Source organism: Poecile atricapillus, chromosome 5, assembly GCF_030490865.1.
Source record: "Poecile atricapillus isolate bPoeAtr1 chromosome 5, bPoeAtr1.hap1, whole genome shotgun sequence".
Lineage (NCBI taxonomy): Eukaryota > Metazoa > Chordata > Aves > Passeriformes > Paridae > Poecile > Poecile atricapillus.
The window spans coordinates 31,538,675-31,557,878 of record NC_081253.1 but is presented as its reverse complement, the minus strand read 5'-3'; the positions used below and the strand labels follow the sequence as shown (position 1 = coordinate 31,557,878).

Genomic DNA, 19,204 nt, shown 5'->3' with positions numbered 1-19,204 from the left:
CTTGGGAGGAAAGGGAATGCAGCGAGCACTATTTCTCACTAGACCGGAGCGTGTGACACTCATGAAGCTTCAGGTTTATTGCCAGAGTTTTGATACATGTAGACTTCAGCTCCTCATTTCTGGTTGCAGCAAAGTGAAAATAAAAGAATCTTCAAGTGGACGGGCTATTACAAAAATAATAAATCTTCTACACTTGACAGTACTCCTCCACAGGTATAAATTGGTGCAGATCTATTAAAGCAAATACAACTGTGCCAATTTATATCAGTAAAAGATGACCCTGACTCTGTACTGGCAGGGCCTGCATTAGAATGCTATTCCAAATTCGCTGAGCTGAAAATTGACTTTTGATCCTGTCTCCCACTTAAATCTCACAAATCAAATGTAGGTATAGCGCTTGCAATTTTCTACCACAGATCACATAAAATGAAAGCTTTGATTTTTAGCCTCAGTTTTTCTTAGTTTGCACAGAATAAAGGTTATTATAATGTTTCACAAGAGTGAGAACAGAACAATCTTCAATCTCCGCAGAAAATTCTTTGCTGAGAGTGCTAGAAACTTCATATCTGTATCCATGGTTTGCTTTATTTGGTCATAGAACAGTTTAATCTTCTGAAGATCAAGAACTATGTTGTAAATCTAAAAACCTGATATTGTTACAGAGTTACACATACCAACAACCCATTTTTTTCTTAAAATCAAGATGAAATAGCATGTCAATTGTGAGGTGAGGTATTCTATAAGAGATAACTCCTTGTAATTTTTTTTTTTTAATGTTTTAATGTAAATTAACTGAATTATATTTAATTTTTTAAATAGTCTTTGAAAAAGATACATAGCCAGGCCAATATACATACAAAATAGATATTAAAATGGCAGATCAGCCACTTTGTCTGTGCTTGAGGAGACAGACGTCAGCCACTCTTCCCAAACAGTTCACTCTGACCCTCACTTCATATGTGAAAGTCAAATTCTTGTCCCTCACAGAAGGCATCAGACAGTTACCCTGCACATTTGAGTGACATGTCTCTACCTTGGAGCTTCACTTTATAGCTGTACCTCTGGAAACAGCAGCAATGGAGAGAATGTTCTCCATGTCCCTGTGGAGAAATCAGCTGTCACCTTTGGCCATACTCTTGCCTTCTTTTCTAGTGGGATTGCACAAAACACGATTGCCTATTCCAGCAGCCTGAAGGGTACAAGCAGATAAACAGAATAGGAGAAGGAGGCTGCACAAGACAGACGAGTGCAAGACAAAGATCATACAATAAAGAAGAACCTGCTGGGTCTTCAGACTTTTCACTGAAATTCACTGGTCCTTCCGTGGCTGTGCTTCTCACCCAACCCATTCTGCTACACTGACTCCTTGTTCCATCAACCTTCAGTTCTCTTTCTCTTACCCTCACCTCTCACTCTCAAAGTCACTCTCAAAGTTCCTGCTGTGCAGGAAAATTCCCCTATTGCTGACACAATTAAAAGCCCTTCCATTCCCTCTGAGAAAACACTGAATCATGCTCCTTTCCTGGTATATTTTAGCTGTTTGGAGGATTCAGGCATTCATACTATGACTAAAAACCTTCAGGGAATGTGCATGCCCTTAATGCCCATAGACTTACAACCAGACCTGATGCAGTTCAAATGGTTTTCAGTAAAATAGGTTGCCAAAAGCTTTACTGTTTTATATTCATTCATTTAAATACAGAGTGCATTGATGCTTTGCCTGTGGTAAACAAACAACACAACAGTATAGAAACCTCCATCAAAGCAGCAGTGCATGTGGATTACAGTTCAGGCAAAAATAGAGTACAACACATATTCATGCTTTATTAGACACTCCATTCTAAGCAAAGAGCACAGGAATGCCACCTACACACCTGTTATCTTACAGAATATGTAAAATGCAAAAACCTTAGTGACTCTCTACATTGTCACTCAGTCCTCAAAAGTACAAGCAAGTGCAAATGCAAAAAACCGACATAAATACTTGGTGAGAATGCTCAGGCTCTTTCCAACTGTTTGTTGCTTCCTCTTGCACAACTGTGGATCATAAAAATGACATACCTCAAATTCAATCACCCTGTACAGTGTGAGCAAGCACCAGCCATCTACAGTGGACAGTGTCCAGCTGCTGATATTGTTAAAATCTATCCCTCCTCAGTAAGGGTCCAGAGTCCCTTCTGCATTATAATACATAGTGCAAAAATACCTTGGAGCAACATTTTAAATTAATTCATACTCATTGTGATTATACTCAACCCAAAATTGAGTTCAGTATGGTCACAGTGAAAACAGAAACATTATGGTATTAAATATACTATGATATATTCTAAAATCCAAATGTCATTCTTTATATTGGGTAAAAGGAATTTAAATAACTTGCCCATTAGATCGTCACAGAAATATTAATTTTGACTGAAAGAATTATGCATGACTGCTTTTCCCCTTTGTATTAATCAGGCCTTTAGGAAGTGTGCACTTTTTAAAGAGGGTGGTCAGCCTTTGACATCCTGATATTTACAAAAGATCTGTAAGTTGTGACACATTCCTTTGCTTTGACTTTCTCTGCTTATCAAATCCTTTGGCGAAGATGAAAGCCCATTCTTTAATCTCAGGTATGTCAGAACATGGGTTGAAATGGAAGTGCAATCCATATAAAAAGACTGAGAGCTAAGAACTGCAAAAGCTAATTCTTACCAAAAAAATATGGGAACTGGTTGGGCTCCTCCTTTGGGGAACTACTGTTCAGGGTGTTGGACTTCTCATTTGGAGCAGTTGGCAACAAATTACCTAAAAGAGAAAATAGAGTTGTTGTGAAACAGTCAATGATGGGCTATGTAGACACATCCAGGCTCTGAACCTCAGCTGTGACTGGTACCTGTTGGCCCTGATGCCAGTTGCCAAGCAATGTCTCTAAAGCCTGAAGGAGCAGGAAACTCAGGCTGCTGAAACAACTTTTGCCATGGGCTCCTTTTTCTTCCTTAATTTTACTGATGCAAAATTTAGATCATACACAGCTTGGTGATGTTATTTTTATATTACTAGTAGACATTCTAACCTTTGCAATTGTAAGCCTTTTTCAAAGTATGTATTGCTGGCAAGAAAGTGGCTCTGAAGCTACTTTTAAAATTAATGACTTCCCTGTGCTCAGGTATTTCCAGTGACATACAGGTCTTCCAATAAATGCAAAAAATCAGTGGACAAACCAAAGGGCATCAAAGGATTGACTATAAACAACAAAAGAAAATTCTTACCAAAAATCCCAGGATCTTGGCTGGGATCTTCAGCTGGGGAACTGCTGTTCAGAGTGTTGGGATGCTCTTCAGCTGGGGAACTGCTGTTCAGAGTGTTGGGATGCTCTTCAGCTGGGGAACTGCTGTTCACAGTGTTGGGATGCTCTTCAGCTGGGGAACTGCTGTTCACAGTGTTGGGGTGCTCTTCAGCTGTAACAGTTGGTAATAAATTTGCTAAATTAAAAAAAAAATAAACAAAGGAAGTGAAAACTGTTAAGAAAAAACAAACAAAAATTGGTATCAATGATGCAATATCTCAAAAATAAAAATATCAGTATATTTAGACCATGGCAACAGCCCCTAACCCTTTTTACTTGGGTGTTCATGCAAATTTACATGAAGGTGTTACTTTAGATTAAAGTAATGAAAATGAATATTCTGCAGCTTTTAGTCCAGACGGTAAGAGTGGAATCACAGCTCAGGAAAAAATGCTTCAGCAAAAGTAGGGAAAATGCACATGGCTCTATATTTATAGTCTAAAAAAAGTCTTTAAAAAGAAGCATAGTGGTCTTTTCTACTTTAAGTGTGAATAAGCTCAAGTTCCCCTTGCCAAAATGACAGCTTATGAAACAGTGCTGGAAAAAGGCCCACTAGAGACAAGCAAGATAAAAAGGTCTAGAGAGGCTCTCGATGGGAAAATGTATTCGCCTTATGAGCAAAATGAAGCACTTGGTGAAGGGAGAGGAGTTCTGAAGGTTGCTGTATCCTGATGCAGAACAATTCATTGGAACAAGGGGGACAAGGAAGCAAATGACTGGTCTGTGGTCAGTTTGAATGGCTTTTGTGGCCTAAGCTGCACAGCCAAATCATTCCCAAGGGACACACAGGTGTTTCATGAATCTTTGGTGGGAAGCTAGCAATACACAGTGAGTTAAGAATTCCTATATGGACACCTCTTGTCATTACAAGGCTTGGTTTGAAAGGAGTGTATGCAGATCTATGGGTTAAAAACATACACTGGTGTTTCATGGTATTGTACAGCCAAACAAATGGCAGATTTTAGGTTAGCTGTCATGACAAAAGTAAAAACATAGGAGTCCTGTAATATTCCTTAAATAATACCTACCAATTTTTTAAATATTACTTCACATTTTGGTATTTTTATTTAAAAATATGTATAATTATTGTAAATTTCATATATAAATTATATCTATAAATTATATAAATTATATAAATTAATTATATAAATTATATAAATTATTGCCACCTCTAAATTGTCTTTTTTCCCATGCAAAATAAATTCAAAACACACCATTTTTTATACAAGAGTAAAACTAAGAGTGATTAAAAACATCAACTTACAGTTGTCTTGGCAGGTGTTCTGACACTCCTCCAAACTCCTGAAGTTGTTCTGGTTTCCTAGGCACCCACCATACTTGAAAGCTTCACACAGTTTTGTCTCTTTGTTGTAGAAATACCTGGTAAAATACCCTCGGCAGACCCCCGGCTCTTGGGCGTGGAAGCAGAAGTCAGGCTTTCCTAGAAACAATGCTAAATAATAAACAGGGTGGGTGAAGAAAAAAAACTAAAATGCATCCCTCTAGACAAGAACAGAAATGGGGGAAGTTTACAAAATAAACCTGTGACTTTGGGCCAAATGCCAACTATAAAATAACTGCTGCTTCACTGTGCTGCTTTTGTTCTATATTTAACATTGCAATATTACAGGGGTATTTATTGCTCTGTTCAAGTAGCCACTAAATCACATCTTTAAAAATGTCAACTAATGAGTCCTTTAAAGTTCCAAAACATTGACACTCTAAGTTGAAAATTAGTTTTTGTTCTGATTTAAAAGAAGACCTGAACCTCAGCTGGATCACTTGCACCTAAGTACACATGCTCATTATCTATGTTTCTGTCAGTGTTAATGTGAATTATACACAAAACAATGTTCAAATAGAAGAAAAAAGGAAGGGGTTTTAAAATAGAACGGAAAAAAATCTATCAGTGCAGTTTGTCTAGGGCAGTTTATCCTTCTAAAAAGATACTAGAAACAGGGAGACAGAGCAGCTGTTCTAGAATATTTCAGTCCCAGTTCTGAGTTTGCAATCAGTAACTACAATAACAACCCAGGAAAAGTTAACAAATGAATATTGCATAATTTGACTGAATATCACAGCATGATATCACATCCTCTGGCAGGGAAGAAAAACACATAGCCATATGACAATCCCCAAAAGTCAAGTTCTCATCATATTCAGTTTTTTTCTTAAAATAGTATGCTTAAAATCACAGTAACAATAATGAAATATATGTGGAGGAATTCTAAGATTCTTGCTAATAGATATTTTCAAATATGATTTTTGTCTGAGCTGACTTGTTGAGAAAAATCTGTTTAACCATCATATTAGAAAATCCTATCAGGTTTAACATATAAAGGCTTTGCTTAGCTGTGAAAATTCACAAAATATAAAACGGTGTGCAATGGGCTGTCATTTAGAAAAAAAATGGATATAGAACAATTACTGTGAAGTTCCTAACATTATAGAAGTAGATTATCAACTTGCAAAGTTAATCCTACTACACCTGTGTTAGGTAGGTATATATTCAAATTCATTGCTAGAACTAGATTATTATAAAAGGCAAGTGATGCACATGTTGAATTTATATAAAATATTAAAATAGCTCACAACTAGTGTTTTTCTAAGAATTAATTTGCAATATATTGCATTTCAATTTTTACTTCATGAACAGCAAAAAAATAATTTTCAGAGATCACATGCAAAATTAATTCACTAAAATATTCTTGAATAAAGCAACCAAATCAACTGGTTTTAGCATTCCTGAATAACTTAATTGTGATTCTTCATTACAAATTTCATTCTCTGGCAGGAAGTGTAGTCCACAGTTCAGGTGTTTCACTTCTCTTCCTATACAAAGGCAGCGCCCATTGATGTGCAGAGATTTAGAAAGCTAATCATACACAGAGCAATAAATATGAGAAATATGTGCAAGGCACAAGTTGTGATTTCAGCTGAAAACAGAGGTGTGTAGACAGGGAACAGCAAGACTCCAGCAGGAGTATCTGCTCCATCTGATAGGAGCTCACAGACAACAGGAGCTACACAAAAAAATTCTCTCATCAAACATTGCACAATACTGTGAAATAACACAAAGAGATTATTAGATAGATATTAACTGAAAAAAGGAAGGCAGATAAAAATAAGGGTGTGCAAAGTAGGCTACAGGATTATGACTGATTCTTAAAAACAGATGTCCTTCATTCAGAATATTCGTATATTCAAATGGTTCATGTAGGTTCTTGCAAATGAAATTAAGTCCAAATTAGTTGAGCTTACAGCTAATTTTTATAGCCACCTTTGAAGAGAGATTTCATGAAGGCAACATAATCCTAACCATACAAACCAGTACTATACTTCTAAATGCCACATCTTTCTCCAAGGACTTGATATTCCAGACTATGTAAGTGGAAACATCAGTACATGTGCAATAATGCTGATGATAGCCATGAGCCGAATTTTACAGGATGTGTTCTGGTTTGTCATTAAAAGCAGGGAACTAGGGTCAGCTCTTAAAGGAAGTAGTGTCAAAATCTGCAGCATCTGTGGAAAAATCAACCTTCCATAGTACAATCACGATTTTTTAAACACATTAAGAATAGAAAAGACAACAGAAACAGGAAAAGAAAACCATCATCTGGTATGAAAATATTCCAAATACAATTCTGTAAAGATAGGTGATTTGATTATAATCTATTTCAAAATGTATGTGCAAGTATTTGCATTTCTGCAAGTTGCTAAATGCACACCCATTCAGGAAGTCCTGAGTGGAAGGAGGGATGAAGGAGAGGAAGCAGAAAAAGAGGAGCTGACTTGTGAAAAAGTGTACTCAGGTCTGTGTTTGAGGAGCTCTGGCTGCCCACAGTGGGCCCCATCCAGGTGAGTCCCCAGTGTGCAAAGGGGAAATAAGGCTTCACAAGCTCTGCTCTGAGTGTCAAGCTGAAATATCCTCCTTGGGAACATCAGTTTTCTCAACAGACCTACAGGGTTTAAGTAAGGGGCTCCCAATAATTTAGCACCGGCTAAAGTATTTTGGAAGTCTGAGTTTTCAGGAATTTACCTGTCCCTTCAGGAATGGGAAATTTGCTCCCTTGTTTGATCTGCAATTAGGGCATCTGCCCTACCCTCTAGTAACCTCCACAGACAATGCCTAAAATGTTCTGTTTCAGAGCAAATTTTCCCTTTTATTCTAAAAGTAAAAAGGTATTAGTACAAAGCATTTAGTTTATTCTCAAAATACATAGGAAGAGTTCCCCGTCATGGCTAATTATACTATGCTTGAATCTCTGCCAAGTCCCTCTTTTTACTGAGGAAAGAGAGAAGAATCGTGATGTATTTATTTGGTGGAGGAGAGAGTGCAGCTGCCATCTTCAGTGACCACAACTGTCCTCAAATACTTTGATGAAGACAGAAGATCTGGACGAAGAACTGGCTTTAATCTGACATTGCTGTTTTGGTTGAAGATAAATTATGTATTGTCCTGAGCTAACAAAAGAAGATAATAAATCCCTTATTGTGGTAGAAGAATCTTAGATTATGATGTAAACATAATTACCTTTCTTAATTTTTGCTAACGGCATCTTCTGAGACAGTTCTGCAAGACAAATAAAAGTATTTAACAAGAACAAGTATGTTTAGTCTCACCTGTGATGCCAGTGTGTTTAGCAGTGACAATAAGCACTGAGAAATAAGAATACAGCATCTCTTCCTTTTCCTTTCTCTCTTTATTTGGGAAGCAGCACAAAAGCTCATAGTGGAGAACTGAAGTACCATTTCCTTTGTATAGCAAAACCTGCTATATTGGAAACTTGACAATATAGAAAGTACTGAAATCAAAGTACACCGATATTGAATTGAACAGGGAAATTACTCCTCTTGATACTGGATCCAGGGTCCTGTATCATGCAATCTTACTCCTCCAAAGAGGAGTAATTAGCAGACTAATAACCTGACTGCAGTAGCTACTAATACTGTTCATGGCTCTGGAGCTGACTGAGGAACACAGTAAGACTTCCCTCATCCTACTCCCATTCCAATTTCCCTTGCTCTGCCATGTAGGGCCTGAGTGAAGCTTTCCTTATGCAGTTAATGATATTAAGGCCCCTTTGGTCAAGTATCTCCAAGTATCCCAGGGGGGTGTAGATGAAAACTTTGTCTGCATGGTTCTCTCTGTGCATGATCTGCAGCAAAGTTGTTATTGCCATTTTTAATGCAGGAGCCTGGGTTTTATTGTATCAGCTCAAGCAACTGGATATCTTAATTCAAGTTCCTTTTTAGAGACTGGGAACAAACCTTCTCCTTGTAGGAGAGTGTCTAATCATAAAACTGAAGGAATAAGTAAAAGAGTCCAAGGGCAGAGCAGATCATCCAATGTCTGAGAAAGGCTGACAATATTTCAACAGCTGAGAGAAAGGTAGCCAGCAGCTTCTGGACTCTGCCTTAGTCACCTTATTTGCATTGCTTCATAATTCTTGTTTTGTACTTTACTGCCCTTTTGTATCATAATTCTACCCTAGTTTTCTCTGGAAACCTGACAATGTTATATTATCAAAGCAGATCTATTGGGTAGAAATTCTGTCATGACACATTTTTCCTTCCACCTCTGGGACAATGCAGCTGTTACCCTTTAAAAAATATTAAAGACATGGCATGCACTTCAGAATGACATAGCATTTCTTTGAAGAGATTTCCAGTTTTTCCTATTAGTAGGAGGCTTGGCCCTCGGTATTTAAATCCCATGACCTAAAAGATGAACACGCACATCAGGCCGTTTCACTAATCTCACTCAGCTGTCCCCTTCAGGGCAAAATCAGCATCATATTTTGGCATATGATCTCTACTCTTCTGGCAGAGAAAAGGAAAATTTTATTGTGAATTTATACAGGCCTAGAATCTTTTAATCTTACTACCATGTCAACAGTGTTTTTGCTTCTGGTTTCAGTCAAAAAGCCAAATCCACATCTGAGTTGATCTCCTTTTTGTAAACAAAGTGCATTTCTTTGTAGATCCACTCTAAATAATAGACATTAGTATTGCCATCATGACCAGAACCATTTATCAGCAGGTATTTTCCTATACTAACAAGCTTAAGCAGCCTAAAATTTATATTCCTGCCTTGAAAATTAAGGTCTCTGTGCTAGCGATAACATTTGTGATTATATTCATATCCAGTAAACAATGAAGCCTACAGGCAAATTCCTGTTAGAAAATACTTTTTCATTCCCTGTAGTTGTGAGTGTTGGGCACAAGAAACAAAAAATACAGCTGATTACTAGAAATCTTGATTCAGAAGTAGTCACCTTGAATCGAAACCTTGTCTTAGAGAGCCTTAGAATATCCAACCTGCAGCTGGGCTCTCTGAGCTCTGTTATACTGACATCAATCAGTTCTGTCTGTATTGATTCCAAACTGATAACAAGTGATCCTGATTAGGAAATTCACTCATTCTGGCTCATTTATTCTTGTATTTGTGCTGAATATTGAAAATTAAAAACTTTGACAAATCATATTATTTCTTCTGAATTTCTACATATTTTAGATAGATGCCCTTGAGCTTATTTTTATCAGTATTGTTCTTCATGTTCTTCAAAGTGATAATTTACTATTTCAGATTTTCCTTTAGTTTTAAACACTTTTGTGTCACTTGTACTCTCTCTTCAGATTCATTTCTGCAGTCACTAAATAGGGATCTCCCACACTAATATATACTGGAAATGTCAGTAAGGTGAATATAGTTATATGCTACAAGACTGCACAGATGGAGTTAGATTTCACAAAAATTCACAGAATTATACAGGGGTTTTGCTGAATTATGTTAGCAAAAGGGATTAATTTAAGAGTTTGCTTTATGCCTGATGGTCTGCAGCACGCTGTATGTAACACCAAATCATTTTATCTGCTGTTACCCATTCAGAGAATACAGAGATCGTGAGCCTTTGTTTCTCCTCTTCCTCCAAGCAGATCCAGCTCTTGGAGAGTCTTGGATCACTGTTATTCATACACAGAAAAGTGTTTGTGGGCTGAGCACCAAGATGTAGACACTAAGCCAGTTCTCATTTTAAATAAATTTCAGTTTTATACTATAGAGTTATGCCAAATATATGCCAGTACATGATTTGGTCTAGAAGACCTGTTCCAGATAAAACATGTGTCCAAATCAAAGTAATTCTGGATCCCTTCCAACTCAGCTTATTCTGTGATTCTGTGAAAACAGCAACATCAGATTGAATAAATAATGTGATAAAGCTTCACTCGTGACACCTGATTCTGACTTTTGGACACTTCATTCCAAATTCTGCATCTATCAACCCAGCCTTTTCCCTTTTATCTCTCAGTCTTAGCCTTTAAATTGAAATTGAGGATAAACACTCCAAATCTCCTGTGACAGGAAGTGCCAAGTTTTGGATGAGATACTGGCAGGTGCAATCTTGCATATAACTCCACTCCAAGCATGGTAAAGATGCTGTGGGTCCTGCTGAAACCCCAAACCAAATACTAGTGTGTCAGACAAGGAAGAGATAATTAACATCCTTGATTCCAGGTCTTCCTGACACTGAATGCTATTCAAGGAAACAATAACTTTCAATTTTTTATCTTCAAAGACTGTACTGTTTAAACTTGGTGGAGTAACAACTAGAAACAGATTAATCATCTATGATGAATTCTTTCTTTGTTTGATTTTCTGCCCAGAAATGAGATCTTCTCCCATAAAACAGTCTGTAAGGAAGATTTTAAAACCTTTTACTTGAATTCTATCTTACTTTGGTATTATTTTTTTTAAACACAGGTATGATGAATCAAAGACACAAATAGTATAGTCTGGAGAAGGAACAGTGCTGTAAACAGCTTTTATCCTTCACAATTGCTAAAATACCAAATACAAGTAAATGAGCACCAAAACAGTAATCTGCACTTCTGGAAGTATCTGAGACTTCAACATGCAAAGAAATTCATTAATATAAAGGTTCTTTCCCTTTTCAGCCACTTCAGGAAGAATTAGCTTAAGATCTGTTTCAGATCCAAGTAGGAGAGGTTCCTGAACTTTGTGTGCGCTTGCATTTAGGGCAAAATGACCTTCTTCATGTCCTTCTTTTTCTTTTTTTTTAACTTGAAATGCTATATTATGTTATTTAATAACTAAAGAATTGTGATTTCCATATGCCTCTTTCTTGATGGGATGTCATTTTAATAATTAAGAAATTATTTTAATATCATTGCCACGGTGTTTACCCATGTATTGCACCTGAAAACAGAGTGAAGCTGTGACTGATTCTTGCCACTTCTTCCCTAGAGCACCTCTGGTCTCTGAGGCTTATTAGTAGATCTGTCCAGAAACCATCAAAAGGTAAGTTTCAAATTAATCCCTGGAGTAAAAAGAACTGGAAAATTTAAAAATCCACTTTAAAAATGGAGTAACTTTTTTGACTTTGACAAGTTTTTAGTGAACCTTTGTAGTGTTTTTTTGTTCCATCCTGATAGAGGTAACTTTATAAGCATGCAGTTGTTTAAAAGCAAAACCTAACTGAAATTATGGTGGCACCAGAAGATCAGAAAAACAGATCTGAATAGTAAATTATATCTTGAGTTTGTATGTGGTGAGTAAATAAAATGCATGCAGTCTCCTCTTCGGAAAAACCAAAGGCATTGAGACCAGGGATGCTTTCAAGGAATATGAAATGGCTTATTAAAATTTGCAGATTGTGAAATTAGAGGCATTAAAATTAACAAACACTTTGAAATACTACTTTGGGTAATGTGTAACCAGCTCCAGCCATTATTTTAACACTGGGGTGGGAGACAGATGCTTACTTTGATTTCTAAATTAATCTAGCAACATGATACAGAGTAATTTTGATCAGGAAATACGGATGTGTTGAGAAACAGACAATGCGACAGATTTAAAGCCTGATCTAAACACTATGTAGATGTGAATTCTAGAAGGGATGGAAAATGGGTAGGAGACATTTACATTTGTTGTCAGACAAAACCTGATGCTATAAATTACCTTGTCATATATGGAGTCTGCTTTGGTCAGAAAACCCAAATAGGAGCTTCTGAAATCAATTTCTTAATCTGAAATTTCTGGGAAATATTTTTTGTAACCTATAAGAACTTACTGTGCTTGCAAGTGACCTATGCTAATTCTAAAAGATACAAGTTTGTATCCTGCAAAACAATTCAAAACCTACAGCACCTTCAGCAGATTTCCAGATTCAAGAAAAGGAAAATTTTTTTATTCACAATAAATTATGAAAAAAGGGCAAACAAAATGACACCTGCCAAGGTCTGCATAGCACTAGGTGCTACCAGGGCACAGCAGAGGGACAATTTTCAGCTGCTTGTGCAGAATAACCTATTAACTGTTCCCTGCTGCAGAATGCAGAATTGCCCAGAATCACTGTCTTGAGCGCAGTAACCACAGAAAATTCTGCTGCTGGGCAAGGCATATGTGAGTGAAAAGTACCTTCTGTTGGGAATGAATCCTTCCATCTTACCTTGGAGTCTAAGAAATGAACATCCAGTGCACAAAGAGACTTGGGGAAAAAATCTCACACAGTTTATATACTACCTGAAGGTTATTACACACCTTTAAGGACCCCTTTGTTCTGAAATTTTCTTGCCATTTCCATTGCCTTCTCCCCCTTCAAGATATTCCTATTTCCTGTTTACACAGCCAGACACATTCCATCAAATACCAGTGAAAGAAAGATCCATAGTAGGTATCTGGAGGAAACCATCAATAAGACTTGAATTCCTCCAGTCTCTAAAAATACAAGCTTGCCAAATTTCTAGCTCCACTGGCAGATTTAAGAATCTTCTAATTTTCATCTGGTTGTGTGAGGAATTTGTACAATGCTGAAAACCTTAATTAATTACAAGGATGAATTTTAATAGCGAAGCCAGCATTCACAAGGCCTTTGGTGCACATTGTGCTGTGTATCATGTTAGATCTCATTTTCCTCTTTCCAATGATTAACTGAGGAGGTTTCAATAAAGCAAAGCTGACAAATGGCTATAACTGACATTTTTAATGAGAATTATCTGCTACTGTAGTAGTAATTATGCTGAAACAGAGAAGATGGCCAAAATTTTGGACAACTTCTATCAGCTTCTCAAGTGAAGGACAAACCTGAGATCAAAACTTGGGTTAGACACTCTGAAAGTAATAAAAAAAATCTTTGCTACCCACAAGCTTAGCCCACCCTCAAAATCAATTTCATTTAGGAACTCATCCAAAACAGGGCTGTAGCTAGAAAATAAAATTCCTTGCATTGGTGTCTCTTTTCCACAGCTTGACTATAAAACCTGCCTATCTTTACAAATCCTGAATGCCTGCTTGTACCATGTAAAACAATTCAATGACAACAACTTACTTGGGAATACTTGGGAACATAATTAGAGGAATTATATTTCTGTATTAATAGGAAATGAAGAGGCCTTTAATTTCCCAAATTCAAGTGGTTTGTGAATGAGAAATAAGAGATGCAAATAAAGAATTGATAGGAGAGTGAGAGAATGGGTACTGGCCTGTTACCACACACTTCTCCTGGCATTCCTCCAGCGTTAAGAAGTTGTTCTCATTGCCATGGCATCCACCATATTCAAATACTTCACACTTGCGGCTTTTAATATTGAAGAAATAGCGGATGTGGATGGCTTTGCATGGACCATCATCTGCTTTCATGGCACAGAATGAGTGCACAAGCTTCAGCGGTGGCAAAGCAGCACCTGTGATACAGAGGAGAAGTAGGAAAACTGAGTGAGTTTGCTGCATACTGCATAGTGTAACTCCCAAATGAGATTGCTTGTGTGTTCTGCTCGAGAGGCACTGCACAACATCTGTCTGCAAAGCTCTGAACACACTAAACAGATGTAAAAAGAAAAACATCATCTGCATTGGAACACAAATTCCATTCGATCAATTCAAATGTGTGGTTTCAATTTTCCACCGAAACAGCTCATAGTATAAACTTCAACTCCTCCTCACAAACCTCTAAACTGTTCTGGAGCGTGGCTCAGTCACACGAGCTGGGGTGCAATGTTGAGTAACAAAAACACTGAGGAAATCCTGGTAGCTCCAAAAGACACGATGACCACCAGGACAGAAAGTTTCCTTGGGCTCTCTTCTATGCACTGCTCCCAGTGAACTTGGCTCAGAAAGGATCTGCCAGGGAACAGCGTGGGATGGCCAGAGCCCTGCAGAGGGCATCCCTCTCCTGTCAGATGACACTTCACTGGGACACAAACCATGCCCGGACCACTGACAGGCACCAGACTTTTCCCTTCAATCTCACCCTTCTTGCATTACAGCTTTCAACAGCATACAACTAGAGAGTCAAGGCAAAACAAAGCTGGATGCTTTCAAATTGTGTCATTTCTGTCTTTCAATGTGTATTAGGTCAGGCAATGTTGTGTATAAATTGTTATATGCATTGTGAAGAACACTAGCAACATTTCACCCTGTCAATGTCTATAAGGAAATTCTGACTAGCAATCCAGTTCCTGATACTGTGCCCTTATAAACACATGGTTTATTATATTTTTCTGTTTTGCTTATCCAAGGTAGTATTTTACCCTAGAGGGTTTTGCAAGCTCTACAGAGCTTTTGTGCTTGCCATAGGAGCCAGAAGAACAGACCTAAAGCTTTTCATTCATTCTCCTACAGCTAATTAGTATATGCATATATGTTCTGCACATATCTATCTCTTTGCAGTGGTCCAGGAAAGAGAAAAAAAAAATAAGGAAGAAGAGAAGAGTTTGCATGGTCATGTAATAATCACAAATTTCTACTATTACTAGGTTAAGTTTCCTGTTTTAATTTAAAGAATCCACAAAAATCAGACTTTATGACATGGTTAAAAGTGAACTTGTGTACTTACTACCCACCTGCTTTGTGGATATCTAATTTTAGCATTTCAAATACACCTGATTATATAACCTTTGAATTAAATTCAAAGAGCTGAGATAAATCTTCATAAGTACTGTGGTCCATGGAAGTTTACTAGTTTTATTCCATTGGAGCCACTTATAACTATTAAACCTACAGAAAAGAAAAAAATTTCAGCACTAAAATATTTTAGAGAATAGCATTTAAGTCCTTGAAAAAACTAACAACCTCTGTTACACAATGACTATCAACAGAGCAATTGTAGCACATAATCAGATCTTCCAAAAGGACCATTTGGTGTTAAAATATATATAAATACCTATAAAGATGACTAATTTCAAAATTCTATTTAAATATTCAGTCCCCAAAATAGTTTGTGACTTACTCCATATTGGTGAAAACACATTTTCAGATTTTGAAGTTGGGTATATAGATTTGAAATTATTTTTGAAGACTGTACAATAGGAAATATTGATGAAATAAAATTAATAATTTTAAGAGACATTAGAGTTGGTAAACTTGCTATAAAGCTAAGCTTGCCAAATAAGATTTAATAATTTATTTTTTTTTTCTAGTTTCATTAGCTGGGTCTTTCAGAATCCACAAAGATTTAGTATTTAGGAGTCACAATAAATGCCAAGCTGGACTTCAAAGGTTCTAAAGTTCTCCAAAAGGCTTGGGAGTCCTTTGGAAGGGACTTTAGAAGGCTCAACTTAAAAAGTTAAAAGGATACCACATTGCAAAATGAAACTTTGGATTTCCCCCACTCAGTACCAGGGAAAAATGCCTTCAAAACATCAAAGTTTTCAGTAAGTTATGAACTCACTCCTGAAATGCTAAAATCAAACACTCAGAGCTCCACAGAAACCAATCCAACTCCAATGTGGTCGGGGTGAGGGCTGGCAGCTGGTTTATAAACATGTCATTTTCTTGGCACCCGAGAAATGAGATCCCCTCTGTGACCTCTGCCAGTGACCCAGTTCGCTCTACAAGAGGTTGTGAAAATTTACCAGGTTTCTTAACTACTGAAATTTCAGTCACAGAGTTTTGTCAGCTCATTTTCTTGCTGCATTGCATCACCCCAACGTTGTGGGCTATCCAAACAAAAATAGTATGCAAGCATAGTTGCAAAACTACACAAAGAGGGTGAACAAATGGCTTAGCAGAGTTCATCCCGGGAACTTTCTGGTCTCCACTCCTAGCCCACTTCCCATCAGACCCACGGAACAAATGCATTGTTTTGGTTACCTCCTAAGGCCTTTCCCCCTGCAGTCACAGGGATGCTGTTAACCAGTGACAGATGTCTTCACATCTGCTGGGAACATAATGACTAACTCTGTCACACTTCTTGGCAATCACTCAGTTTCCTAGGAATGCTAGAAACTTGCCATAGTTTGAGTAAAATCTGTACCCTGTCAAACCCCCAGGGGCCAAACCCTCCAGCCCCAAACAGTAACCAAGTGACTGAAGAAAGAGGTCTCAAAGGGATTCATCGGAACAGAATCATTCTTCTGTCTGGAAACAGTGAAAGAATTCTTCCCTGTTATTTTACACCTGGGAACACTTAACTCACACAGATGATATAAAATTAGCTTTCCTTCTCAGATTAGAACAGCAGATGAGAGGCAAGCCAGGAGTGTTTGCCCAGTAGATCTGCATAGAAACACATCTGCCTGTACTCATTTCACTTGTGGAATATACCTTGATAAAACTAAGCATAAGGCCTCATTCTCTGCTCTTGAACACTGGGACAAAGTGTTATTACATTTTAGGTGCTGTGTGAAAAGCACAGGATATGACATTTAGTGAAGATGTCTGTCAGGAAGGTCAGTGAAAATCCTTTAACAGGATGATAATATAATATCCTTCAACAGAGGAAGATAATATTTGAATGAATGTTAATGGAGTTTCTCAACCAAGTGAAGTAAAATTCCAAGCAATCTAAAGCAGTCAGTTCTAGGATTTCACTACTCTTCTTGTAAGAGAGCCCTTTTTGTGGTAATATACTGCCTGAATATTCTTTATTATATGTTAAATAATTTTTACTTCCTTCATGCATAGACAAGATACTTTAAAGCCATACATACAGACATGGTAAATCAGTTTTGCTTTTCCAATCTACCATTTGTGTCTTGTAGTTCAAGGCTGCTGCAGGAGAGAAAGTTGATTCAGGCACTCTCAACCTTGATTTTGGGCTCTCCACGTTCAGCTGCTCCCCTGGCTGCTTAAAGCCTTGGTGGTGCAGCAGCTGCCCTGCACTCAACCACTTCAGTAGCCCAAACCTCTGTCTACTTTCTTTTTATTGGAAGACTTTTGTCTCCTCTTAATTATCTCTGTACTAAATAAACTCCTTTCTTCCCATCTTCTTATTGGCCTTGCTTTCTAATCCTCTCATAACTCTTATTTGGATGTTTCCTATTGGTCTGGATTCCTGGTAAAATGTGCTGCTGAGAGTTGACTTTAATCCCCTACCTGAGGCATTACTAGTGGTAAATAGAGTGGAATAATTGTCCTTTGGTTTTTTCTCTTAAACCAGCACAAAATCACTTGCCTTTGTTTTTAAAACAACACTGAATTACTTTTGTAATGCTCTGTAACTTCTATTTACTTTCCAGCAAATAGAACCTTGTTATACAGGTGCTTCATCATTAATTTTCCATCTTGCATTAATGATTGCATTAATTCTCCTTCTTAAGTATAGCCCATTGAATTTGTCATTTAAAAAAAAATTATTTTGACCCCCCCCCCCCCCCCCTTTTGATCTATCTCTGTTGGGTATTTATTACTCATCCAATTTAGATATTTGGTCCAAATACATTAAGAATTCCTGTATAATTATGGGACTGAACTAGCCTAGACCAAAGCAATTTTGTTATAAATGCATTAAATAACGATTACAGCTGATGTTCACTGTCACAGGGAAGTTATTACTTCCCATATTAAAACTGAAAAAAAATCCAACAGAATCTCCTCTCCCCTTTTCCTGCCCCCTCCCCACCTTTTCAATGTAATGACTTCCTTACATCAGCTACATGAGCACTAAGCACCCACTGCTCTGTTCTAACACTGCACTCCACAACCTGTGTTACGACCAAAACAATGCCCATGAAATGGCTCACAATGAGAATGAGCTCATTGCAGGTATTTTTGGGCACTACTTTCTTCCTTCAGTCCTTCAGCCTTCCTGCTTTTTGCAACTGTCAAACCAGACAGGGGCCAAGACTGCTCCTATACAGCACAGTCACCCCATGTTTGTTATCGCTCTCATGACAAGTTTTACATCCCAAGATGACTGTTTACCACACAAACACCACTCCTCATTTCAGTGCAATCACTGAATTTCACTGCATTTCACTGAGAGAGCCCTAATGAGCTGCAGCCAGCCCTGAGCACATGGGCTGTAGGTGATCCAGGCAAGACACTATTATCCCTTCACTAGAAAGCAGGGTAATATTACAAAAGCAGAAGCGGTGAATAATGTCTCTAATCCTCTTACATTAGTACAAGTGAAAACAATACCTTTCCTCTGGATGTAGGCATAACAAAAGACTCTAATTTGGCTTTCAAACTCTTGTGGATAATCTGCAGGGCTGCTTGATAAAAAAAATCCTCCTTTTAATTAGAAAATGAACTGATTTCTATACTACACCTGCAGCGCAATAAATATGAAAGGCGTTACAGAGAAGCTGCTTTTCAGAACAGAATGATATAAATTGTGAGAATGAAGATCATAAATATTTCTGAATTTTTATGTAAAAACACTTTGTTTTAGTTTGCTTAGGTTATGTGTTCTCAACTTTATACAAATTTCCGTGGTTATCCTTAATTATAAAGATATTCTATCATCTTTCCAGCCTTCCTTGGCAATGCCTCCCTTTGATAAGTGGTATCAATACTAAGCACCTTGTCACTAATGAATAGCTGTTTCTTTTCTCTCCATCTTTGTCAATTTGACAGCTCCCCACCCACACACTGTTCAATGCTCTTCCTACCTTGTGTTTCCTACA

The 19,204-nt window shown here is 37.5% G+C and overlaps 1 protein-coding gene across 5 annotated transcripts in view; it reads right to left on the bottom strand.

Annotated features, from left to right (window-relative positions):
* TFPI (tissue factor pathway inhibitor) overlaps window positions 1–19,204 on the bottom strand; it is a 35,771-nt gene that overhangs the window by 3,688 nt on the left and 12,879 nt on the right. For 3 of the 5 annotated variants that reach the window (XM_058840065.1, XM_058840067.1, XM_058840064.1), the window contains exons 3-7: window positions 13,838–14,038; window positions 7,866–7,904; window positions 4,593–4,781; window positions 3,252–3,464; window positions 2,695–2,787 (exon numbers count right to left, since the gene is read on the bottom strand). In XM_058840065.1, the coding sequence (XP_058696048.1) occupies window positions 2,695–2,787; window positions 3,252–3,464; window positions 4,593–4,781; window positions 7,866–7,904; window positions 13,838–14,038 (735 nt within the window). Of the gene's footprint in view, window positions 1–1,106; window positions 2,038–2,694; window positions 2,788–3,251; window positions 3,465–4,592; window positions 4,782–7,865; window positions 7,905–13,837; window positions 14,039–19,204 lie in introns of those variants that run through there. The other 2 variants (XM_058840068.1, XM_058840066.1) reach the window with 2 other exon arrangements.